The 26,660-nt window shown below is 42.7% G+C and overlaps 1 protein-coding gene across 2 annotated transcripts in view; it reads left to right on the top strand.

Annotated features, from left to right (window-relative positions):
• The window catches only part of UBE3A (ubiquitin protein ligase E3A), a 266,472-nt gene that overhangs the window by 107,251 nt on the left and 132,561 nt on the right, over positions 1-26,660 (top strand). For both annotated transcript variants that reach the window (XM_029604748.1, XM_029604747.1), the window contains one exon: positions 8,019-8,326. In XM_029604748.1, the coding sequence (XP_029460608.1) occupies positions 8,019-8,326 (308 nt within the window). The remainder of the gene's footprint in view (positions 1-8,018; positions 8,327-26,660) is intronic.

The raw sequence follows: 26,660 nt of genomic DNA, 5'->3' as shown, positions 1-26,660 counted from the left end.
AACTACTTGAAATGTGTCCATTAAAGTTCATAACTTATAGAAATCAGAGCCAGGGTTCCCAATATACTAACTCTCAAAAGCCTCAAATAGCCGGTCAGCAACACAGTTTGCATCTTCATAAGAACATAAAAAATTGCCATACTGGGTCAGAGCAAGAGTCCATCAAGCCCAGGAACCTGTTTCTAATAGTGGCAAATCCAGGCTACAAGTACCTGGCAAGTAACCAAACTTTAAGTAGATCCCATGCAACTGGTGCCAGTAATAGCAGTGGCTATTTCCTAAGTCAACTTGATTAATAGCAGTTAATAAACTTCACTTCCAAGAACTTATCCAAACCTTTTTTAAACCAGCCTCACTAACTGAATTAATCACATCCTCTGGCAACAAATTCTAGTGCTTAATTGTGCATTGAGTGAAAAAAAAATCTTTGCCAATTAGTTTTAAATGTGCTACTTGCTAATTTCATGGAGTGCCCCCTAGACTTCTATTATCTGAAAGAGTAAATAACCGATTCACACCTACCCGTTCTAGACATCTCATGATTTTAAAGACCTCTGTTATATCCCCCCTCAGCTGTCTCTTCTCCAAGCTGAAAAGCCCTAACCTCTTTAGCCTTTCCTCATAGGGGAGCTGTTCCATCCCCTTTATCATTTTGGTTGCCCTTCTCTGTACCTTCTCCAGTGCAACTATATCTTTTTTTGAGATGCTGTGACTAGAATTGTATACGGTACTCAAGGTGTGGTCTCACCATGGCGCGATACAGAGGCATTATATTTTCCGTTTTATTCACCATTCCCTTTCTAATAATTCCCAGCATTGTTTGTTTGCTTTTTTGACTGCTGCAGCACACTGAGCCGACTATTTCAATGTGTTATCCACTATGATGTCCAGATCTTTTTTCTGGGTGGTAACTCCTAATATGGAACCTAATATCGTGTAACTACAGCATGGATTATTTTTCCATATATGCAACACCTTGCACTTGTCTACATTAAATTTCATCTGCCATTTGGGTGACCAATCTTCCAGTCTTGCAAGGTCCTCCTGCAATTTATCATAGTCCACTTTGATTTAACTACTCTGAATAATTTTGTATCATCTGTAAATTTGATTATCTTACTCGTCTTATTCCTTTCCAGATCATTTATAAATATATTGAAGAGCACTGGTCCACATATAGATCCCTGAGGCACTCCACTGTTTACTCCTTTTCCACTGAGAAAATTGACCATTTAATCCTACTCTGTTCCTGTCTGTTAAACAGTTGTAATCTATGAAAGGACATCATCTCCTATCCCATGACTTTTTTTAGTTTTTTTAAAACCTCTCATGAGGGACTTTATCAAACGCCTTCTGAAAATCCAAATACACTGTATGTACCGGTTCACCTTTATCCACATGTTTATTAATCCTTTCAAAAAAAATGAAGCAGATTTGTGAGGCAAGACTTCCCTTGGATAAATCCATGTTGACTCTGTTCCATTAAACCATGCCTTTCTATATGCTCTGTGATTTTTGATCTTTAGAATAGTTTCCACTATTATTCCCAGCACTGAAGCTCACTGGTCCATAGTTTCCCGGATCGCCCCTGGATCCCTTTTTAAATATTGGGGTTACATTGGCAACCCACCAGTTTTCAGGTACAATGGCTGATTTTAATGATCTATTAGTTAAAATTTGTAATCTATCTGAAATTTCATTTTTGAGTTCCTTCAGACCCCTGGGATTCATACCATCTGGTCCAGGTGATTTGGTACTCTTTAGTTTGTCAATCTGGTCTACTACATCTTCCAGGTTCACAGTGATTTGGTTCAGTTCATCTGACTCATCTCCTTTAAAAACCATCTCTGGAACCAAAGAATTCATTTAGTCTTTTTGCAATGGCCTTATCTTCCCTAAGAACCCCTTTAACCCGTTGGTCATCTAATGGTCCAGCCACTTCCCTCACAGGTTTCTTTCTTTGGATGAGTTTTTATTATGAGTTTTTGCCACTACGATAAATTCATTTCAAATTCTCTTAGCCTACTTTATCAATGTTTTACACTTAACTTGACAATACTTATGCTTTTTCCTATTTTCTTCAGATGGATCCTTCTAATTTTTGAAGGATTTTTTTTTTGGCTAAAATAGCCTTTTTCACGCACCTTTTAACCACGACGGTAATCGGTTTGTTATTACTTCCACCTTTCTTAATGTGTTCGATGTTGAATTGTGCAGCTGTAGAGATTCCATCAAAAAGTTGTCAAGCTGACCCACTGATATCAGCCCATTGCTCCATCAAATGCATTTTAAGCTCAACATGGCCCGCCAACCGAGTGAGGACCAATCAAAACATGTAGATGTTAAGCCAAAAACCACTTTGTTTCATCTAATTCACCTGCAGCTAGGTCACAGTGGCAGCTGTTCCATAACGATCATGTTTCTGGTCTTCCACACCTTCTGACCCTTCGTTGAAACAGCTGCCATGGTCTGTTTAAAAAAAAAAAAAAGAGCTTGTGCCTCCTCCACAGACTTGTAGATTTTAACATGATTTTAGTGAAAAACCTTTAATTTCACTATGAATTGTAGCATGAATCAGTAAGTTTTGGTTGGGAAATTTTCTTTTTTTAAAGTATTGGAGCGAAGTTAACTATTGGGGAATAATATTTAGTGTGTGTGTGCTTTTAATAGTCAGTAAGGCAGTGAAAAAAAACAGAAGTTAGACTTTGTATTTCCCAACTCTCCCACCCCTCACCCATCCACCCCTAGCTTTTACACTAAAATAATAACCAGCCTTTTAACTTCATTTCATGAATTCCCCACACCTTATTGAGAGTTTGATCATTCCCCTGTAGGCCACTACCAGACATACAGTGAATTCACTAATACATTTAAAGGACGCTAATTAGACACATTCCTACTCCCATAGCAATCTAAAACTTAACTAGGAACTGAACAAATTTGAAGATGTAGGCAGCAGTCCAGCAGCAAGAGGGGGGCCTCCCAGTCTTTTGCATCGACTGTCACATGTATGATTTTTTTTACCTACCGGTGAGAAATTGTACATGTGCATGCGATGCAAAGAGCTCCTGTCTCTCAGAGAACGAGTTTGATCTTTGGAGGCTAGAGTGGCAGACCAGGAAGAGCTAAGGCAGACAGTTTTATATAGATGAGACCTTCAGGGACATAGTAGCCAAGTCCCAACTTCAGACTGGCAGCCCTGGTGCTGCCTTGGAAGAAGAAGGTCTCATGATCAGAGTTTCAACCTGGTGCAGCAGGAAAGAATCCTGTAGCAAGGACCTGCTCTCCAGGTGGTGCATTGTCCTTTTGCACCGAGGATGTGTCTCCAAGGGCTACTGCCCAGGAGGGAAGGCTTAGGTCAGCTGTCATAGTTGGTGATTCGATTATTAGGAATGTAGACAGCCGGGTGAGAGGTGGGCATGAGGAACGCCTGGTAACATGCCTACCTGGTGTGAAGGTGGCGGACCTCACGTGTCACCTAGATAAGATTTTATACAGTGCTGGGGAGGAGCCAGCAGTCGAGGTACATGTGGGCACCAACAACATAGGAAAATGTGGGAGAGAGGTTCTGGAAGCCAAATTTAGGCTCTTAGGTAGAAAGCTTAAATCCAGAGCCTCCAGGGTAGCATTCTCTGAAATGCTTCACTGTTCCACACGCAGGTCCCCAGAGGCAGGCAGAGCTCAATGCGTTGATGAGACGATGGTGCAAGGAATAGGGATTCAGTTTTGTTAGGGAAGGGGGAATCTTTTTCTGAAGGAATGGGCTTCATCTTAACCAGGGTGGAACCAGACTGCTGGCGCTAACCTTTAAAAAGGAGAGGAGCAGCTTTTTTTTTTTTTAATTTTTAATTTTGCAGTTATCCAAAATACATCAAGATAAAACATTCTTGTGTAGATAGTTTTAAACAATAAACATTATTACAACTAAACACATTATCGTCTTTTCCCTAAACATTCTGCTTTAAAGTCCTCGTATCAGGGGGAGATCCTTTACTCAACCTCATGAATGATCATTTTACAATACAGAAATTGCGGAAATCCTATACAGGAGAGTTCCTTATTGCGGATCCAACTGAGGGATAATAGTACTTAGCCTTCCATTACAGGAGAGGAAGTTGTTATTTCTAACGAATACGTTTTTAGGAAATTCTCCAGCTGCTCTGGTTGAAAAAATATATACGAGACATTTTTATATTTTACACAACATTTACACGGATATTTAAGAATGTACATAGCTCCCATTTTTTGTACTTGTGATCTCAGTCTCAGAAATAATTTTCTCCGGAACTGAGTACTTCTCGCTAGATCGGGGAATATACCAACATTCAAACCAAGAAAAGTCTCAGTCCTATGTCGAAAATATGATCTCAAAATCCAATCTCTATCCGATTCAAGTAGAAACGTCACTATAAGAGTAGCTGGCTTTACTTGTTCACTCTGAGTTGTTTCCAATAAATTTGTTACATCTAGAACTGGTGTTTCCATTTTGTTTGATGTCATAGGAGTTAAAATTTGAAATTCCTTTTCTCCTTCCTTCTCCACTTTTTGGTGGTATGTAATACATCTTAGCAGTAGGAGGAATCATTTACTCTGAAATCTTCAATGCCTGCAGCAAATATTTCCTCCACATATCACGTGGGGTCACCATTGGGTCTCTGGGAAAATTTATTAATCGTAAATTTCTCCCCTTTATTTGATTTTCCATATTTTCTAAGCGATTCATTAATACAGAATTTTCTTTTATAATATTGCATTGAAGATTTTTCATCTCTTTGAATTCTATCTCAAATTTTTCAGATTTTTCCATTTGTATATTCATATCTTTCTCTTATCTTCCCATTCTCTCCATTGTTGTATTTAACACTAAAGCCAAAGGATTTATCTGACTGAAAAGGTTATCATTTACAATTTGTATTGCTTCCCAGATTTTCTCCAAGGAGAAAGTATCTGGTTTAGTTAACTCCTTCTTTTTAAGTAGAGTAAAAGCTACTTTCCTTTCCGTTGGAGGCTGTGTCGTACAGCCCTCAGCGTCTCCCAGGGCGCTCTCTTCCGAAAACTGTAGCCTCTGTAGTTCCTCCCCACCGCCTTCGTTGTGCAGCTACGAGTCTCCGGTGGTTTCGCTAACGCGGTTGAGATCGCTCATGTTCGCCCCTCGCAGGGCTGCAGGGTTTCCTGGGGGAGTCCGCATTACCGGGGATAAGGTCATCTGGAGCTCATGTGAGGGAGCGGTTTCTTCTTCCACCCGCTCTCCTCTCTGCGAGCTTTCTCCCGGTTTTTGCTCCCGTACAACGTGGGAATCCATAGGGCCCACAATTCGACCCTCAATAGATTCTGCCAACATTTCTCTTTCTTTTGCTCTTCGTTTTCTTCCGGTATGGGGCATTTTACTTCACAAAAGCACAATAATTCTCAGAGCCCTGGTTACCCACGTCCGGACCAGACGGCCATCTTGGATCTCACTCCCTCTGGAGCTCCCACCAGAGCAGCTTTTAAACTAGAACAAAGGGGAAAGCCGACAGTTGCTCAGCAGCGCTTGAGGTTCTGTTTGAATCTTTTTTGACAAGATTCTAGGCGAAGGTTTGGGGGCATTCTGTTCCAGAGGGCGGGTCCAGCTAGGGAGAGGGCACGTACCCTGGTGGATTTAAGTTTGGACAGCTTTGAAGAGGGAGTATGCATAGTGGCAAGGTGTTGAGCCCTGGTGGGTCTGTTATGGGAGCGGAGTGTGTGGAGCTTGAAGAAACCCTCTTTCAATGTTGAATTAATGAATTTCTTCAAATTATGGTGGTTATCAAGGACGACACCAAGGCTTCACACGGGTGAATGTGGAGGGGGGGAGAGGTGTGTGGAGGGTGGAATAGTGGTTGCTGTGGGGGGGGGGGGGGGTGAGATAAGGAGGAGCTCCATTTTGGAGGCATTGAGGGCTAAATAATTGAGGGCGAGCAGGGAGCTGATGGCTGCAACAGCGGTTTCCCAAGTTTTTAGGGCCATGGGTATGGTATCGGTTACAGGAATCAGGATCTGAACATCGTCAGCATATATGAAATGTGGGAGGCCGAGTCTTGATAGCAGTTGGCAGAGGGGTAAGAGGTATATGTTGAACATGGTGGAGGAGAGGACGGAGCCTTGGGGGACACCTTGTAGCAGCTTGACAGGTTTCGATTGGCAGGGTCCACTTTTTACTTGGTATTGCCTGTTGGAGAGGTATGATTTGAAGCAGGAGAGAGCAGTGTCAGTTATACCTATTTCTCTTAGTCGCTCGATTAGTAGGGTTTGATGTACCGTGTCGAAGGCTGCGGAGATATCCTTAGAAAGCTCTTTGGTCTTTATTTTCACAGCTTTCCTTCAGGTTCACAGTCTGACCAATGGTACTGGAATTAGGGGATCTTTTTATCCAGAAAAGCTGACCCTTTTTTTTTTAATGATTCATAGGTAGAGGCCAATTGTAAGCCAGTTGTTAGGGCCATATCTTTCATCTATGTAAACTTGGAGCTTCCATAGCACAGGAGTTGAATACTTATGAAAGTAGTATTTTTCAGTTTTTAATTGTATTTTACAAAAATGCAGAGAAATAATGAATGGTGACTTTGAAAATTAACTTTAAGAAAATACTGATTTGCAATAAACACTGGAACAATCTGTGTCATTTGTAATCCACACCTCTGCTGACCTTTTAGAGGGTCGAATATTTTGCAAGCCACTGTATTTTTTCATAAGCTTCAAAAATCACTGACTAATCTTGTTAACCAAAAATCTTGCACAGATTTCTCATTTCATCTTCTGTCTATCTTCAGAATTAGGATAAACCTCTCAAACCTCTTAAATACAAAATGTCTAGTATAGTCTGCATCTTGAAGTCTTTGTCTCTCTCAAGATTTGACTGAAGCAGCTTTGAACAGGCTTGCAATTTTATCCAGCAGCAATTTCTTCAGGCATCCATCAGTGGGTAGGGCAGTGAATGGCAGGGAGCATGGTCTTCAAACTTCATTACTTAAGCTTTTAAAGTCTAATGCAGGCATATGCAAGTATTATAATTCTAGCTGTTTGATTAGCTCTTGATACCCTTTTTTTTTTTTTGTTTACCACAATGTCAAACTTTCATTTTAGAGTCAGATGAGAACATACTCAGGAGTGTATAAGATAAGACCAGTCATTTCAGGTGTACAGTTGTCCTTATCTTTGGAGAAGGATTAGGATGGAGACTAGTTGATGAAGACAGCTTTCTGCAGAAGAAACAGTCCTTTCTTGAAGTATAGAAAAAGATATAGCACAGTCCTTTGCTGTCTATATCCATGTCATTTGGTTTATTCTGTACACAAATCTTTTGAAAGTGGGTTTGAGAAATTGAGCACTGAGCTGCCTGTCTCATGTGGGAATCCACCTGCATGTGTACCAAAGATGTCTGAAAAAGTTTTAGAAGTGTCCTCTAATTTCACACACAGCACAGGTCATGTAATGTAATCCAACAGTGCTGGCTCATTGTACTGCTGTCCTCAGAGCAGTTATTCCAGGTAAGCACTTATCTTTGCCCAGAAAGGGTGGTGTATATAGCAGTCCTCAAATGGAACTATTAAAAACAGAACAATTCTTAATTAAAGAAAACATGGAACAAGAATAAAGTATTCTTAGTTATAAGGTAGTGAGGTTAAAACTGGTGACAAGGTGTGATCTGTGCTACTGCAATATGAAGGAAAATGGATGGAACAGATGGCCTTGTCCTAATCAGTTGGCATATTCTGTTTATATTCACCTTTTAAAATTAAACTTGCAGGGATTTACAATTCCAGATACACATGCACTATGTTTAGCTTACTTACAGTTAATTTAGAGACTGCAGCTTACTTTATGCCTAACAGAGTGCAGTCATTTTGAAAATATAGTTTTTGTGTTGTACATCTAATTGGTAGTCCTCAGTGCGATCATTTTGTTGCTTGACTAATACCTGCTTTACTAATAATAATTGTTTTTATAAGTGAAATCTGTACTAATACTTATGCTTAATGTTTTAATATTTGGTACAGGAAGCGAGCAGCTGCAAAGCATCTAATAGAACGCTACTACCACCAGTTAACAGAAGGTTGTGGAAATGAGGCGTGCACGAATGAGTTTTGTGCTTCCTGTCCAACTTTTCTTCGTATGGATAACAATGCAGCGGCCATTAAGGCCCTCGAGCTGTATAAGATTAATGCAAAACTCTGTGATCCTCATCCCTCCAAGAAAGGAACAAGCTCAGCCTATCTGGAAAACAACTCCAAAAGTGCCCATAACTCATGCACTGACAGGAAAATGAACAAGAAAGACAAGCATGGCCCAAGGGATGACTTTAAAGGTAGGGCCATCTTTGTATTTGATTAAAAAAATGGTCTTAAGTATACAGTGTTTGTGTATTTAAAACCTTGGCATGTGATTGTTTGACTTCCAGAGGCAACATTCTGTCCTTTTTCATTAAAGAATTGTAACATCTGACTATCAGCCACGGTTTGACAAATTGGGCGTTACTACATTGAAACCTTGGACATCAACATTTAAACTAAATAAACCTTAGCACAGCATCTTACAGGCAGCTGTTGTGAATACAGATGTTACATAAAGCTGAAACACAATTCTTCACTCTGGGGAAAAAAATAATTTCCAGGACATCATAAGTAGCTAGGTCATTATTGCAACAAAAAAAAGTTGCATTCTTAGGGGCTGCATATAATTGACTTAGGAAAAGTACCCCAAATATTAATAAAATACTTTTTGGAAGCATTCTAATAGCCTTATTTGTGATGTTTGCTATAAAACTGCAAGCAGGAGGGCACATAAATCATGAAACCTGAATGCAGGCCTTGCATTTTGTGTTAAGACCTTTGAAATAATGTTAAAAATATTTCTCTTTAAACAGGACTATTTTTTACTTCATCCAGCAGATTTGCTGCCTTTTTTAGATTTTTGTAATGGCAATGTCAGTAGAGATATATTTTGATGTTTTGTTTTGACATGTCTTGTTTTTCAATTTTTATGCTTGTCCCTTATTGTACATTGCTTACTGCCTTGTGTTTAAACGATTAATACATTTTAAATAAAGATCACATGTTATCTTTAACCTGAGGACACAACTTGTCTCAATGTAGCCAAACTGCAGCATTTTATTTTGCTGCAATTATAAGCCATCTTCTTATGTCATGGAAAACTTTTTTTTTTTTGTGGTATGATTGTTTTTCCTTAGTGTGAAGACTTGTTTCAGCTTTGTGCAGTATCTGTATTTGCAATAGTTCACTAGATCAGCCAGCAATGGATCCTTGCCTGTACCCTCACCTATGTCAGCACACCTTAATTCAGTCAAAGAGCCTTATCAATAGCAGGCCCACAGTTGTGGAACACACTCCCCCAAGAGCTCAGAACAGAACCCAACACCAAAACATTTAAAAAGAGTCTTAAAACCTGGCTTTTTAAACAAGCCTTCATGTAACAACTGCCAATACATCTTGATTTACAATTGCAATGCTTTCAACTCATTTAATCATATTGCAGAATATTTTATTTTGAATTTTATATGTTTACATCAATTTTATATTTGTATTTTTTTAAGATGTTGATCCATTTTAACCATGTGATTGTTTAATGTGTAGTTTTACTTGTTTATATTTAATGTTTTATTGCGTTATTGTAAACCGATGTGATATACATTTTGAACGTCGGTATATAAAAATGAATAAATAAAATAAGACAGGGTGAAATTTAATTATTTGTTGATATCCATGAGTTTCGTTGTACGTTAGGGCTTAATTTGTAGATGATAAAGAATTGAACTCTGGAATTCTGTGTTTTTTTGTTTGGTTTTGGTTTTTTTTTTGGGGGGGGGGGGATGGGGGCTAGGCCATGTGTGATGGGGTGGGGTCAGAACAGGTTGTCAGCAATCCCAAACACACACACACTATTCTAAACACATTCTTGAAAACACTCTTCTTCCTTTTTACCCCAATGATCCTCTATCCTCAGTCTGCACTGGTGCTCAAACTCTGGCTGTTCGTCACCCACCAGAAATGATTTACATCATCAACTCTGCTCCTCTTCCTCATGTCCTTGAAAAAAAGATGGTAGAACACCATTCTACATTGTTCTTTCAGATATTAAGCTTTGGGTAACAGGCACAAAAAGGCACTGAATTTAATACAAGTTTGAAACTTGTGAGCAGTAGCATAGTAGCCAGGGCTGAAGCCTTGATTGGCATTACTGCTCACAAGTTTCAAACTTGTGCTAATTCAATCCCTTTTTGTATCTGTTCTGTAGGCTGCAGTACCTGCTGCAGGAAAACCACCTCCCGTCCTATTCTCTGCACAGTAGGATGGGAGAGGGGCAGAACTAGAGGAGCGAGATGGCTGAATTAGGGAGCAGAATGGCTGCTCTTTGCTCTATCTGCTCCAAGCTTATCTCCCTCTTCCCTGCAGGCTGCCTGAAGGGGAGGGGTTGGAACCCCTGCTGCTCTGCCTCTTAAATCCAAAAAAGTGGTGGAACAATTCCAGGCAGTTCCACAAGTTAAGCCCTTTATGTTGTCCTTTACATTAAAAACTGAAATAGTATTATGAAGTGATATATAGGTTTCTTTGTATTTTTATTTGAAATTTACTTTTCTTAGCATCCAGACAGATGAATCCAGAACCAGTGGGTTATGCAACTCTACCAGCAGATGGAGACAGAGCAAAGCTGACATCATAGTATATATACTCCTGCAGTGATGACAGCCCAATAGTATTTTCAGTCTTTAGCAGATGATGGATGTGCATCTTCCTACTGGGGATTGCTTCAAGTTTTAGAAGGAGAAAAAGAAGAAACTTAATTTGCCCTGCTCTCCTGCAGTGATACCAGATTGTCCCTCCCCCAGTTGAGAAGTCCTGAGGTGATTTCCGTGGTCCCTTAGATGCGTGCCTTGGTCTGGTAGTTGGTTTTTCAGCCGGCGTGGACTTAGCTGTTGAAATAGCTGAAAGGCTGTGGTGCAGGAAGCAGAGCGCGGCAGTGATGGCAAATACCTTCTCCCCCCCTGCAGCCAGCGACCAACTCTGTACTCAGCCGGGACAGGCTGAGCTTAGGTAAAAAAAAAAAAAAAAAAAAAAGAGAGAGAGAGAGAGAACAGTGGAGGAGGGTTTTTTGTAGGGTGTCCGTCTTCCTCCAATCTCCGTGCTTTGGCACGCCAGTCTGATGTTTGTTCTCGCCTCCAAAGGAGTTTAAGGGACGTGAGCAGCCCTTTTTGGGCTAGACCCCCTCTTAGACTTTTCTCTGTACGCTGCATGGTAGGCCATGGCAGCGTTTTCGTACGTTTTCCTGCGTGTTAGGCTGCACTCTTCAGTACTGTCTGTGTGAATGCGTACAGCTGTGGGTTCCATTTGTTCATCCAGTTTTTGGACACTTAGTTGGACGCCTGCTTGGGTGTCCAGTTGGTAGCAGCATCTATTTTAGGCATGTGCTTTCCTGTATTCACAATCTAGGTGGCATTGAGGGTGCTCAGTTTTTGGGTGCTCATCGTGGCGCAGGGTTATATGTTTGAACTTTTGATGCCTATTTTTTACAGTGTGAATTCAGCTGGACGCACACCTTTCAGTCGCCTATAGCTAAGAAACCTAAGCGCCTTATCATCTGTGCTGCTTATTATATTCGTGCATCTCAGCCTGGCACTCCTCCTAACTTATGCCAGTGCTGCTTGGAGGCTTAGGGAGAATTGCCTTCATCTGATTTTACTAAGCCCGTTTCTCCCAGCCTGTGTAAAGATGTCAGAAGGGGTGCCTGACCTTGGAACTACCTTAACTGGTTCGTCAGTGGGGGAAGTTAATTCAGTGGACACGGGATGGGGTGCCTCCTAGTTTTGGCATGGATCCTTCTGCCTTTTCTTGTGAGGAATTTTTTTCAAGGATTGCAATCCTTCAGGCGCCGTGCTTGGCCTTGACCAATCTTGCCTCCCACACGCCTGCTCTGTATAGGACTATGTTGCGGTTCTTTCATAGAGATGAACTACCAGCTCTGATTTCCCAGACATTAAAGATACTGGGAGTCCCTGGGGCTGAATTCATATCTGAGCCAAAGAAAAATCCCATTTTGATTTCTTTGTGTAAAGCCTCTTGTTTTTTCCCTGATATGAAGGCCATTCAAGAATTGATTATCTTGAGTGGGGTGCCCCGGAGGCTAATTTCAAAGGGTGATGAGTCTTGAAAGGCCTGTACCCCCTGGATCCTTTTCTGAAAGTGGACGCGCTTGTGTGTGCCATCTCCAAGCGGACATAAGAACATGAGAAATTGCTATGCTGGGTCAGACCAAGGGTCCAGCAAGCCCAGCATCCTGTTTCTAACAGAGGCCAAACCAGGCCACAAGAACCTGGCAAGTACCCAAACACCAAGAAGATCCCATGCTACTGATGCAATTAATAGCAGTGGCTATTACCTAAGTAAACTTGATTAATAGCAGTTCATGGACGTCTCCAAGAACTTATCCAAACCTTTTTTGAACCCAGCTACACTAACTGCACTAACCACATCCTCTGGCAGCAAATTCCAGAGCTTAATTGTGCGTTAAGTGAAAAAGAAGTTTCTCCGATTAGTGTTAAATGTGCTACTTACTAACTTCATGGAATGCCTTCTGGTCCTTCTATTATCCGAAAGGGTAAATAACCGATTCACATCTACTCGTTCAAGACCTCTCATGATCTTAAAGACCTCTATCATATCCCCCCTCAGCCGTCTCTTCTCCAAGCTGAACAGCCCTAACATCTTCAGCCTTTCCTCATAGGGGAACTGTTCCATTCCCTTTATCATTTTGGTTGCCCTTCTCTGTACCTTCTCCATTGCAACTATATCTTTTTTGAGGTGCGGCGACCAGAATTGTACACAGTATTCAAGGTGCGGTTTCACCATGGAGCGATAGAGGCATTATGACATTTTCTGTTTTATTAACCATTCCCTTCCTAATAATTCCTAACATTCTGTTTGCTTTTTTGACTGCTGCAGCACACTGAGTCGACTATTTCAAAGTATTATCCACTATGATGCCTAGATATTTTTCCTGGGTGGTAACTTCTAATATGGAACCTAATATTGTGTTTTTCCGTATATGCAACACCTTTCACTTGTCCACATTAAATTTCATCTGCCATTTCAATGCCCAATCTTCCAGTCTTGTAAGGTCCTCCTGTAATATATCACAATCCGCTTGTGATTTAACTACTCTGAATAATTTTGTATCATCCGCAAATTTGATAACCTCGTGCATTGTATTCCTTTCCAGATCATTTATAAATATATTGAAAAGCACCGGTCCAAGTATAGATCCCTGAGGCAACTCCATTGTTTACCCTTTTCCACTGAGAAAATTGACAATTTAATCCCATTCTCTGTTTCCTGTCTTTTAGCCAGTTTGTAATCCATGAAAAGACATCGCTTCCTATCCCATGACTTTTAGTTTTCTTAGAAGCCTCTCATGAGAGACTTTGTCAAATGCCTTCTGAAAATCCAAATACACTACATCTACTGGTTCACCTTTATCCACATGTTGTTTAACCCCTTCCAAAAAATGGAGCAGATTTGTTAGGCAAGACTTCCCTTGGGTAAATCCATGTTGACTGTGTTCCATTAAACCATGTCTTTCTATATGCTCTACAATTTTGATAAATAGAATAGTTTCCACTATTGTTCCTGGCACTGAAGACAGGCTCACTGGTCTATAGTTTCCCGGATCGCCCCTGGAGCCCTTTTTAAATATTGGGGTTACATTGGCCACTCTCCAGTCTTCAGGTACATTGGATGATTTTAATGATAGGTTACATTTTTGAGTTCCTTCAGTAGCCTAGGATGTGTATCATCCAGTCCAGGTGATTTGCTACTCTTTAGTTTGTCAATCTGGCCTACTACATCTTCCAGATTCACAGTGATTTGGTTCAGTTCGTCTGACTCATCACCCTTGAAAAACATCTCCGGAACTGGTTTCTCCCCAACATCCTCAACAGTAAACACAGAAGCAAAGAATTCATTTATTCTTTCTGCAATGGCCTTATCTTCCCTTAGAGCCCCTTTAATGCCTCCATCATCTAATGGTCCAACTGAGTCCCTCACAGGTTTCTTGCTTCGGATATATTTTAAAAATTTTTATGAGTTTTTGCTTCTACAGCCAACCTCATTTCAAATTCTCTTTTCGCCTGTTTTATGAATGTTTTACACTTAACTTGACAATGCTTATGCTTTATCTTGTTTTCTTCAATTGGATCCTTTTAATTTTTGAAGGATGGTTTTTTGGCTAAAATAGTCTTTCACCTCACCTTTTAACCATACCGATAATCGTTTGCCTTCCTTCCACCTTTCTTAATGCGTGGAATACATCTGGACTGTGCATCTAGGATTGTATTTTTAAACAATGTCCATGTCTGTTGAACACTTTTAACCTTTGCAGCTGCATCTTTCGGTTTTTTTCTAACTATTTTCCTCATTTTATCAAAGTTTCCCTTTGAAAATTTAGTGTTAAAGCTGTAGATTTACTATCATTGCGATATAATTTGTATCCTGATATGGCACTGTCCCATTGGTTATCCTCCTTCCACCGGGTCTCTGTGATGCCAATTATGTCAATCTCATCACTTACTGCTATACACTCTCTCTCCCATCTTACTTCTTAGACTTCTGGCATTGGCATACAGACATTTCAAAGTGTGATTTGTTTGTATTAACAACCTGCTTTTCAGTTTGGGATAATTTGGAAATCTTTAGCTCCTGTGATTTTTTACATATAGGCACATAGACTACGTTTGCTTTTATTGGAACCTCTCTGTTGGGATGCCCTAACTCTCCTGTTTCATTAGTATCCTTCAAGGATACATTTCTCCAAACTATGCACTACTGAGTGACTGTCTGCTTGCCTTCTTGTTCTAGCTTAAAAGCTGCTCTATCTCCTTTTTAAAAGTTAGTGCCAGCAATTTGGTTCCCCTCTGGTTAAGGTGGAGCCAATCCTTTCGGAAAAGTCTCCCCCCTTCCCCAAAATTTTCCCCAGTTCCTTAAAAAACAGAATCCCTCTTCCCTGCACCATCGTCTCATCCATGCATTGAAACTCTGGAGCTCTGCCTGCCTCTGGGAACCTGCACGTGGAACAGGAAGCATTTCAGAGAGTGCCACCCTGGAGGGTCTGTATTTCAGCTTTCTACCTAAAATCCTAAATTTGGCTTCCAGAACCTCTCGCCCACATTTTCCTATGTCGGTGCCCACATGTACCACGACAACAGACTCCTCCCCAGCACTGTCTATAATCCTATCTAGGTGACGCGTGAGGTGTGCCACCTTTGCACCAGGCAGGCAAATTACCAGGTGGTCCTCATGTCCACCAGCCACTCTATCTACATTTCTAATAATTGACTCACCAACTATGATGATCGGCCTAACCCTTCCCTCCTGGGCAGTAGCCCTAGGAGACGTGTCCTCAGTGCGAGAGGGCAATACATCACCTGGAGAGCAGATCCTTGCTACAGGATCACTTCCTGCTACATCAGGGTGATGTTCTCTTACTAGGAGACCTTTCTGATCCAAGGCAGCACTGGGGCTGCCAGACTGGTTTTGGGACTTGGCTACTATGTCCCTGAAGGTCTCATCAATGTACCTCATTGTCTGCCTCAGCTCCTCCAAGTCTGCTATTCTAGCCTCCAGAGATCGGACTCGTTCCCTGAGAGCCAGGAGCTCTTTGCACTGAGTGCACACATACAATCTCTCACCAGCGGGTAAAAAATCCTACATGTGACACTCAATACAAAGACTTGAAAGCCCCCCTCTTGCTGCTGGACTGCTGCCTTCATCTTAATTTTATTGAGTTCCTAATAAAGTTTAGGATACTAAGGGAGTTGGAATTAGAGTACTTTATATTTACAGGTGAATTTACCAATTAATCAGCTAGTGTCCTACAAGGGGATGATTAAACTTTCAATAAAGGCTGGTACAATAGTGTGATTTAGATAATCAAGGGTTGAGTGGGTGGGAAAGACAGACACTAGAATTAACTATCACTGGCTTGCTTATTACCTCAGATACACACAAGCTCAAAAAAAAAATATCCCACTATTTCACCTTTCTCCAAACTTTTATATGCCCAAAGATTTCAAAAGCTATACTTACCAATCCTTTTTAACCACCATTAAATTGATCTACACTCAAATAATTGAAGGGTTTGAGATTCGTGCGCCTAATGGCGCACGCTTCTGGTCCTCTTCTATTGCAAAGGGTGCAGGGCCTCTGGAAGCTGGGGCTATGGAATTCAATCCCTGGATTGCTTGTGGTGACCTCTGGACTCCTCTCCCGGGGGTTGCTGGGAGCAGTATGCAGAGGAACCTTCTGGTCCTCTTCTACTGGCTTCTACTCCCTTGGAGGGAAGATTGGCCTTTAAGGATGTGCACAGTAGAAAGATTTAGGCCATCGTTAAACAAGCATTTGAAGCAGTGGCAATGACTTTGCAGATAGCTTCTTGTTGTTCCCTGGTAGCTCACTCCTGTTTACTTCTCTCTCAGGAGGTCGATGAATCTAGTGTGAATTCCAGGGCAGAAATGGAGCCAGCAGCCACCTTTTTGGCAGGTGCGGGCTGCGATTTGGTCCCCACCTCAGCCAGAGGGGTGGCTTCAGTAATAGCGGCCAGGCATCAGTTATGGCTGAGAAATTTGTCAATCTCCGAGGCTAACCTTCCAAAGTTGGCCTTTAAAGGCTGCTTCTTTTTTGGGAATGAGTTGGAGTAAATGGCCAATAAGTGGGGCAAGTCCCTGGTTTCTCGGTTGACGGAGGGTGAGAAGCAGACACCACGCTCCTTTAACATGAGATATTGTGCTAGGGGATCCGAGCGTTTTCGCGGTCTTTCACAGGGCTCGACCTTTCGGTAGATCTCAGTCCTTTCATCGCAGACAGCCCAGATGGGGTGCCGGCACAGTTAGTGGAACCCCCACCCGAGCCTCCCAATGAAGCTGTGCCGACCCACCCCCAGGAACAGGAGATGGGTGGGTCGGCACACCCTTATCAGGGGTGGGTTGAAATCACGATAGAGCAATGGGTCTTGGAGGTGATAAGGGAAGGATACGTGCTGGAGTTTCGCAGTGTTCCTCGGGACGTATTTGTGGTGTCTCCTTGCCACTCCCCACAGAAAAGACAGGCAGTGGAGTGTACATTGTCAAGGCTTCTCAGTCTGAGGGCTGTGGTTCCAGTGCCCATGTCTCAAGAAAACAGGGGCCGATATTCAATTTATTTTATTGTGCCCAAGAAGGAGAACTCTTTTCAACCCATCCTAGATCTCAAAGGGGTCAACCGTTATTTGCGGGTGACTAATTTTCTCATGGAACCCTTCTCAGTGATAATAGCTGTGCAGTTTGGGGGAGTTTGACCTCCTTGGATCTGCCTGAGGTGTACTTGTATATTCCCATCTGGCTAGAGCACCAATGTTTTCTGTGATTCGTGGTTTTGGTTCATCATTATCAGTTTTGAGTGCTGCCTTTTGGTCTGGCCACCATGCCCAGAACTTTTTCCAAAGTTATGGTGGTGGTGGCGGCATTCTGATACAAGCATACTTGGACGACTGGCTGATTTGGGCCAAGTCTCTGGAAGAGAGCCTACTGCTGTCACGCAAGGTGATCTCCATTGCAGGAGCTCAGTTGGGTGGTGAACCTGGCCAAGAGCAGTCTTCGGACATCTCAGTCGCTAAAGTATCTTGGTGTTCGGTTCGACACGAAACAGGGCAGGGTTTCCTGCTGGAGGATCGTAATCAGAAGTTGTTGGTGCAACTTCTGTTGTTGAACACAATATGCCTGACAGTGTGGTCCTATTTACAGGTGCTTGGATTGATGGTGGTGACCCTGGAGGTGGTCCCTCTTCAGCACTCTCTGCTGTCTCGTTGGAGCCCATAGTCTCAGGACTATTTGATTCGGCTCCACCTGCTGATGGGAGGTCTGCTCTCAACTACAGTGGTGGTTACAAGCAATCATCCAAGAAGGGGGGGTTCCCTAAAATCACTGAACTGGCTAGTACTCACGGCAGATGCGAGCCTTTGTGATTGGGAGCTCACTGTCAGGAACTGACAGCGAAAGGGCACTGGAGTACAGAATGGTCTCTCTGGAACATCAATCGGCTGGAAGCTCGGGCAGTCCAGTTGGCATGCTTGCAGTTTGGTGACAGGTTTCAGGGTCAAGCACTCCAGATAATGTCGGTCAATGCAATGACAGTGGCCTACATCAGTCGGCAGGGAGGAACCAAGAACCAGCAAGTGTTGAAGGAAATAGACCAACTTATGGAATGGCAAAAGTGCATCTTCAGGAAATCTCAGCCTTGCACTTTGCAGAAAAAGACAATGTAATAGCAGACTTTCTCAGCAGGCAGAGTTTAGACCCAGGTGAATGGGTATTGTCAGATGAGGCATTTCAGCTAATAGTGGATCGCTTCCGTTTCTGGATCTGCTGGCAAGTTCTTGCAATGCAAAGGTTCCTCGATTTTAGTCGCGGGAGAGACCCCAAATCCTTGGGCATTGATGCTCTTGTGCAGGAATGGCTGGAGGAAAAGCTGCTGTATGCTTTTCCCCCGTGGCCCATGTTGGGCAGAATGATTCGGAGGGTCAAAATTCACAGAGGGATGGCCCTTCTATAGGCACCAGATTAGTCCAGAAGACCATGGTATGCAGATCTGCGAAGGCTTCTGGTAGACTCCCCCTCCGGTTTCTGGTGCACAGGGATCTGTTTCTGCAGGGCCTTTTCTTCTAGAAGATCCAAATCGATTTTGTTTTTCGGTATAGCCCTTGAGAGGGCTCGTTTGCTGACGCATGAATATTCTTCTGCGGTGATTGCCACCTTGCTACGAGTGAGAAAGTTTTCCATTTCCTTAGCCTATGTGCGGGTTTGGCGAGTGTTTGAGGCTTTGTGTGAAAATCGAGGGTTTCTTCCTTGTTTGGTTAAGATCCCGCTCATTTTTGAATTTTTGCAGGATGGATTGAATAAAGGGTTGGCCCTTAATTCCTTAAAGTTGCAAGTAGTGGCTTTTGCCTGTTTCAAGGGTCAGATGAATGGTGGTCTCTTGTCAGCATATCCAGATATGGCCTGTTTCTTGAAAGGCGTGAAACATCTTCGTTCTCCCTTGTAGTTACCGGAGCCCTTATGGAGTCTTAATCTGGTTTTAGATTTTTTAGTGGGCCCTACATTTCGACCGATGCATAACCTTTCCTTGTGATTACTGACCTTGAAAATGGAGTTTCTTGTGGCAGTTTGTTCCACCTGTACAATATCCGAGCTGCAGGCCTTGTCTTGTCGAGAGCCGTTCCTTTGAGTGATTCCGGAGGTGATTCAGCTGCATACTGTTCCTTCCTTCCTTTTTTGCCAAAACTGATCTCGGATTTTCACATGAATTAGTCCATTTCCCTGCCATCTCTGGATAGGGGGAATGATGTGGAGGAATATCACCTATTGCAATCCTTGGATGTTAAGAGACATATTATGAGGTATTTGGAGGTTTCTAGACTCCTCAGGAAGATGGATCACCTGTATGTCCTTCACGGTGGAAGTAAACAGGGCAAGCTGGCTTTGCGGATTATGTAGCTTGCTGGATTAAGGAGGTAGTCATGGCTACATTTGTGGATGCTGAACAGCCATTGCCTAGTCAAATTAGGACTCATTCCACTAGGGCTCAGGCAGTGTCATGGACGGAAGTTGGATTGTCTCTCGTCGACATTTGCTGAGCTGTGACATGGTCCTCTTTAAACATATTTTCCAGCTATTATCTGGATGTGCAGACCTGGGAGGACGCAGCCTTTGCACGTGTGGTTTTGACTGGACCACAGGCAGCCTCCCACCCTATTCGGGAGTAGCTTGGGTACATCCCACTGGTTCTGGATTCATCTGTATGGACGCCAAGAAACGAGAAATTACTACTTACCTAATAATTTCCTTTTCTTTAGGACAGATGAATTCAGCTTCCTGCCCTTGGCTGCCGAATGATTGTGCTATGGTCTTCCCGGGGTTACTGGTAAGTGTTTATCCAGTCCCTAGACTAGTGTTAATACATTCTTTGTCTGAACTCAGTGTTTCCTGTTGGCTTAGTAAGGGAATGGTTATCTGTTATTAATCAAGGTTTGTTAGTCTGTCCACAGTTGGCTTTTGCAGATTGATGTCACTGAAGGAGTAGATATACTGTGATGTCAGCTTTGCTCCATCTCCATCTGCTGGTAGAGGTGCACATAACCTACTGGTTCTGGATTCATCTGTCTGTTCTAAAGAAAAGGAAATTATCAGGTAAGTAGTAATTTCTCATTTTTGTCACCACAAAAAAATAAAAGTTAAAACAACATGCCAACCCAGCTGATTTCAGAATTGTCTGTTAAAGTGCTCTCTTTGGAAGAAGATGTAGATAAAACACTTTAATAAAAGCTTATTGTCTCTTATAATTAGGGATTATTATGCCCCAAAAGCTTCATTTTTTCTTTGGCAGAGTTCTAATATGGTGCTGCATTTGTACTTTTTACTCCTGGGTCTGTAAGATCCATCAGAGGGACAGAGGTCATTTGAGGGGGTACAGTATCAAAAGAAAATCTTAAAATACTTTTCTCTATTTTTGTTCCTCTAGAATTTATGTACTGTTGTTTTAGTAATTACATTATACACCTGCAAAGCAGCATTTCAATCTAGTCAGCCTTCGTCAGCTACATTAAAATATTTGAGAGTACTTGTTCTTTAAAAAAAAAAGAAAGGCAGTAATTTAGTATGCCAATATTGGAATACCTTACAAATTAACCTATGTGGTGATCTCATATTTAAGAGACCAAACATGATTAAAATATTTGAAAAACCTGAGCTAGTTGTCCCAAATGTAGGTAGTTGGCTACTGTAGCAGTGTCAAATTTTTCAAAATATTTATTTTAAACAATACAGAAATAATGCCCCTTTCCTTGCATACTCTGAGGAATCTCAGCAGTACACAAATATATTATTCTCCCTTTATCCCCTGGAAATTTTTTTTTTTCCTTTCAGCAACTGCCTCACAATTCACCTCCATCTCGGAACAACCATCTTAGAGTTTTATAAATTGACACTGTGGCCAATTTGTGTGTGCTTTGGTTTCATGAAAGAGCATCAGATGCTATGGGAATCAATAGCCTATCATTCCATGCATGCTAGTGTGTGATACTCTTATGAATATGGCTGGTCCCAGGAGTTGCAGGGGAGCAACTGAAAGAATTAGCAGCAAAGTTTGTAACTTGATACAGGACGAGGATTACGGTTTACTCTCTGTATGTTAGAAATATTGCTAAACAAAACACAGAGGTTTAGAATTATTTTTTAACCTTGGTGTCTGAATTTATGGATCTCAGACTGGTAAATTACAATGAAAGAACAGGTTAGAGAACCTGGAGGCTCAAACTGATTAAAAGTTGAAATCTATCATCATCACTTGTCTTAAATATTCTGTGAGGCCACATATTGACTTCTGAGTGTTAGAATGAGCAGTGTTGAAAAGGAATTTTCTGTTTTTCAAAATGAAGGCTTGTATCTCTCTCGTCTTTAAAGTTTAAGCCTGACAGTTTTCTATATTTTAAAGCAGAAGTGTATTAACATTTTAACTTTTTTTTACATTTTTTAGCAAATGTTATGTATCAATTATATATACTGCCAGGTAAGCCCTTTGAAAGTTACTTTTAAAAAGTAAGCCATACTAAGATATTTGACATTGCCAAAAAAATCAATGTTCCATGTTGTCCCTGCTACACCAGACCAGCCATGACAAGTGGGTTATCTCCCCCTCTCAGCCGATGGAGGCAGACCATACAGATTTCTACTGTGACATCACATCCACTATATTAGAGGTGGTGCTAGCAGCAGAGATACAGTAGTTTTTGCCTCCAGCAGATGATAAGGCTGTTTAGTGTAGCAGCTCGACGTTGGATTGGCAATCATATCTAAGGGACCAGACCACTGGTTTTAGCCAGAAGTGTGAGTTCATATTGAAGCTCCCAGCCCCTCTGGGGGTGGTTGGTTGAGCTGGGGTGGAGCAGTCTGTCTTAATTCTTTTTTTCTTTTAAAGTAAAGGAGAAGAAAAATCCTCAGATAAATACTAGCTCTGTCTGTTGGGGGGTTTACTTGTGTGTGTCTCTGTGCTTCTTGTTTCGCTCCTCCATCATTCCCCCTCCCCCTCCTCTTCCTTGTCTGGGGCAGTCAGGGGTGTTTTAGTTTATTAAAAAAAAAAAAAAAAAAAAGGTGTGTGTCGAGGTAGTCTGATATGCCAGATCTAGTCGGCAGGAGGGAGCATGTGTATTATGTTGCTGGGGGAAGTATCTGCCCATGGTTCCAGGAGTGGCTGAGGTATGCTTGGCTGACCATGCAGCAATGTGAGCTCTGCATCATTTCGAGAGCTGCCAGAAGAAAGGGCCTCTTTGCTCTATGTGCACTCCCATGGGGGATCTGCCAGGAGGGTGCTGAAGCACGACTCTTGCTCCCGCTTCCTTGCCCAATGTCCTCCTTGAGCCACTGGCATTGCAGGAGATGTACTCACAGTCCACCATGCAGCTTCTTAAGACGACGGCCATTTTAGTTTCTCCCGAGCATTCTGCAGAACTGGAGAGAGGTTCTCTTCCGGTGAACACTTCAGTGCTGCAGGTTTGTTCTCAGCTCTCTCCTGGGATTGTCCTTCCTCTGCGGGGGCACAGGTGGAGCTTCTGGGGGCCTGAAGTGATTTTTCTCTGGAGTTTTTTTTTCATTTTTTTACACCAGCCCTTTTGTGCTTTTTCTAGATTGGGGGATGGGCACAAGGGAGTTCTCTCTGCGCCATAGAATCCCATTTCAGGCCTTCACAGTGTGTTCCATCTAAGAGAGCTCGGCCGGCTATTGAGGTGCCAGGGCCTTCATGGGGGGACCCAATGGATCTAGCAGACTTAGCAAATGCAGATGGTATGGCATCAGATGGGGCTGTCTCCTCTGACCCAGAGGATGACCCCTTGATTCGCCTATTTCATAGGGATGAAATGGCTGGTCTGATTGAGCAGGTAGTGGCTTGCCTTCAGCTGGAAGAATCCAAGCCACCTGAGACTCCAGTTTGGGATTCTGTTAAGGGGAAGCGCAAGACCACCACTGCCTTTCCTTTATACTTGAAGTTGGAGGAAATGATGGTGGAATGGGAGTCCCCGGAGTTGGGCTTGAGAGTGGTCAGTTTTTTCACCAGCTTTACCTCTCCCATCTACGGTGGTGAAGAAGGTTTTTCAAGTGCCAGTGTTTCATGCATTGGTCACAACAGTGACCATGTGCACAACCATTCCTTTGTAGGGGTGCCTTGCTAAAGGACTCCCAAGAAAGGAAGATGGAGCTGCCTCTCATGAGTTTTTGTCACATCTGCCATGTTGGTATAGATTATCTGTTCGACCATGGCAATCTGAGCGCTTCTTTGCTGGATCCAGCAACATCCAGAGAGTGAGGAGGTGGCTATGATGGCGTTTGCTGCTGCCTTTCTGGTGGATGCACAGTATGATTTGTTGTGGAGTTTTGTCAGGTTGGTTGCCCTTTGGTGGGGGCGTGCCAGCTCTTATGGCTGCACAATTGGGTGGCTGACTCCTTGTTCAAGACATGTCTCAGGAAGTTAACCTTTAAGGGTCATTTACTGTTTGGGGAAGATCTTGACCAGTTGGTCAAGAAGCTTGGAGAATCCCAAGCCTCAGCGTCTTCCAGAGGACGTGGGCCAAGCTTTTTACAGACCAAGCAGGGGCCTTTGACAAGTTTGAGCCTCTTGGTGATATAGACCTGGTAGATAGCCCTTTGGGGCTGTTTCCCTCACTTATGCAAGCCTTAATTGGCTGTAGTTAGTCACTTTGTGGTGTCAGATGGCAGAAAGGGAGCTCTGCCCCTCCTTGGGGTTCAGTGGAGCTTCCTCATGTTACTGAGAGTTCACTCCCTCTTGACTCCTGTAGGAGGACGACTGCAGGGGTTTCATGGAGTAGTCTCTAACTGCTGATTGGGTAGGTCCTAGAAATAATTAGCTTCAGTTACAGCCTGAATCTCCATTATGCTGTTAAGGAACCCTTCATGGTTTCTCCTTGTGCAAGCCTGATCAAGCAGTGGGCTGTCCGTGATTCTTTCCTAAAATTGCAGCTTTTGAGGGCAGTAGTTTCTGTGCTCCTGACACAACAAGGCCGTGGTTGGTACTCCATCTACTTCATGGTTCCCCAAGAAGGATGGTTCCTTTTGCCCTATTTTGGATCTCAAGGAGGTGAATCGCTGCCTCAGCATTCTCAGATTTCATATGAAAACATTACGATCTGTTGTGACCACGGTGAGGCAGAGGGAATTTCTCTGCTGCTTGTACCTGTCAGAAGCCTACCTACACATCCCTTTTCAGGATGAGGATCAGAGAAATTTCCGCTTTTGTGTGCTGCAGGAACATTTTCATTTATGAGCCTTGCCATTCAGTCTGGCATCCGCGCCACGGGTCTTCACAAAGGTAATGGTGGTGGTGGCGGCAGCAGCTCTGTGGTTCAAAGGTATTGAAATCCACCTATATCTAGATGACTGGTTGATTTGGGCGCATCTCACAAGGGGGGAGGTATGATTATCCCATCATGTGGTTCAGGTCTTAGAAGACTTGGGCTGGGTCATCAATTTTGCAAAGAGCTCATTACAGCCTTCGTAGTCCCTGGAGTATTTGGGAGCATATTTCAATTATTGGGTGAAGCAAGTGTTTCTCACGGACGAGAAGGTGCATAAGATATGCAGGTGAGGGGGAGAGCGGTTTCTGGATTTGGACCTTCTTTCAGTGTGGGACTACCTTCAAGTTCTCGGTCTCATGGCGTCAACAATGCCCATCTATGGCTGCTCCAGGCATTGCTTCTGACTTGGTGGGCACTGCAGATGCAGGACTACTCTATGCAGCTTCCACTGAGTCACTTGGTGTGTTAGTCCCTGCTGTGATGGTTCAACTCCACCAGCTTGTTGAAGGGAGTCGGCCTAGTCACTCTGGCTTGGATTCTAGTCACTGTGGACGCGAGCCTCTCTCACAGATGGTTCAGGGCTGTTGGTCCCTGGAGGAAGCCATGTGGTCTATCAATTGACTGGAGACCAGGATGTGTCCCGGTTCTTAAGGGGGATTAAGAGGCTGTGTCCTCCTTTCTAGTCCATTGTTTCTGAGAGCACTCTTGAGGACTCCTTTTAAGTCACTGGGTCAGAGTTCCTTGAAAGATTTGTCACTGAAGTTGGCCTTTCTAGTGGCAATCTGTTCTGCAAAGCAGGTCTTGGAGTTTCATGCCTTGTCTTATTGAGACCCTTTCCTAGTGATCTCGCTGAATGCAGTGGGTTTTCATCCAGTGCCATCTTTTCTTCCTAAGGTCAGTTTGGTTTTTCACCTTTACCAGTCTTTCTCTTCCATCTTTTTCTCAGGAGGGATGTGGTTCTGAGTAATGGTCGCTCTGGTATTTGGATGTGCAGAAGCTCATCTTGTATTATCTGGAAGTCACTAATGATTTTCGCAAGTTGGATACGTTTTGTCCTTGGGGGGGGGGGCTGGGGCTGTGTAAGGGAGAGGCGGCCTCAAAGGCTACTTTGACCCATTGGATAAAGGAGACAATTGAGTCAGCTTACCTGCTGAAAGGTAAGCAACTTCTGGAATTGGTATGTGCGCTTTCTCTAGGACACAATCCACGTCCTGGGCAGAGGTGCAGGCACTGGTGCCAGCCAATATTTGCAGAGTTCCCACCTGGTCCTCTCTGAACACGTTTGTCCAGCATTATTGGTTGGATGTCATGGGGTGGGAGGATACCACCTTTGGGGGTGGGGGTCTTTCAGGCAACCCTCGCTTTCTCTCACCTGGATAGATGATGCTTTGGTACTTTCCACTTGTCATGGCTGGACAGGTGTAGTAGTGACGACATGGAAGGGGAAATTTTCCTTACCTGTTAATTTCCTTTCCATTAGTCCTGCTACACCTGGCACACTCAGTATCACATAACCCGCCCAGGAAGCTATGATCCGTCATACTACTGTATGTTTTAAGGGGGTTGGATTTTTCCTTCTTTCACTTGTTGTGTTTGAGGTTTTTCCTCATGTTGCTTGTTGCAGGAAAACTTCTTCATAACGATTGGTTTACTTGGGCTGGAAGGATACCGGATCTGCTGCTAGCACCAGCTCTAATGTAGTGGCTGTGATGTCACAGTAGAAATCTGTATAGTCTGCCACCATCTGCTGGTAAGGGGAGATAACCCACTTGTCATGGCTGGACTGGTGTTGCGAGATTAATAGAAAGGAAATTAACAGGTAAGGAAAATTTACCCTTTTATTCTCTTCTATTTTTTTTTAATAGTTTGTTTTGATGAATTTCAGAGACCTCAAAAGAACTAAGTACTTTAACAAAAAAAATCATTTTAATAATTTTCAGCAAAATTTTCATCTATGTATCCTAGAGTAACACAATCATATTTACAAACTCCCCTAATCTTTGAGACCGCGAAATGCCAAGGGGGCCTTTGAACTAAAGATTTTCTCCCCATTTTGTCAGTGGGGAAAATGCTTAGTTCATAGGCCCCTAAGCAAAACCTATTCTATGCTGACAAAGTGCAATTCTTTAATACTGAGATGGAAGTATATAGAATGCTTTAATAATGATGCATAATTACTAATATACTCTATTATAAGAAGAAGAATTTTTAACATTTTTAAAACCTGTACAGAATAGACT

This window comes from Rhinatrema bivittatum, chromosome 5 (genome assembly GCF_901001135.1).
Source record: "Rhinatrema bivittatum chromosome 5, aRhiBiv1.1, whole genome shotgun sequence".
Taxonomy (NCBI): Eukaryota; Metazoa; Chordata; class Amphibia; order Gymnophiona; family Rhinatrematidae; genus Rhinatrema; species Rhinatrema bivittatum.
The sequence above is the reverse complement of the archived record's forward strand: the minus strand, read 5'-3'. Positions and strand labels throughout refer to the sequence as shown.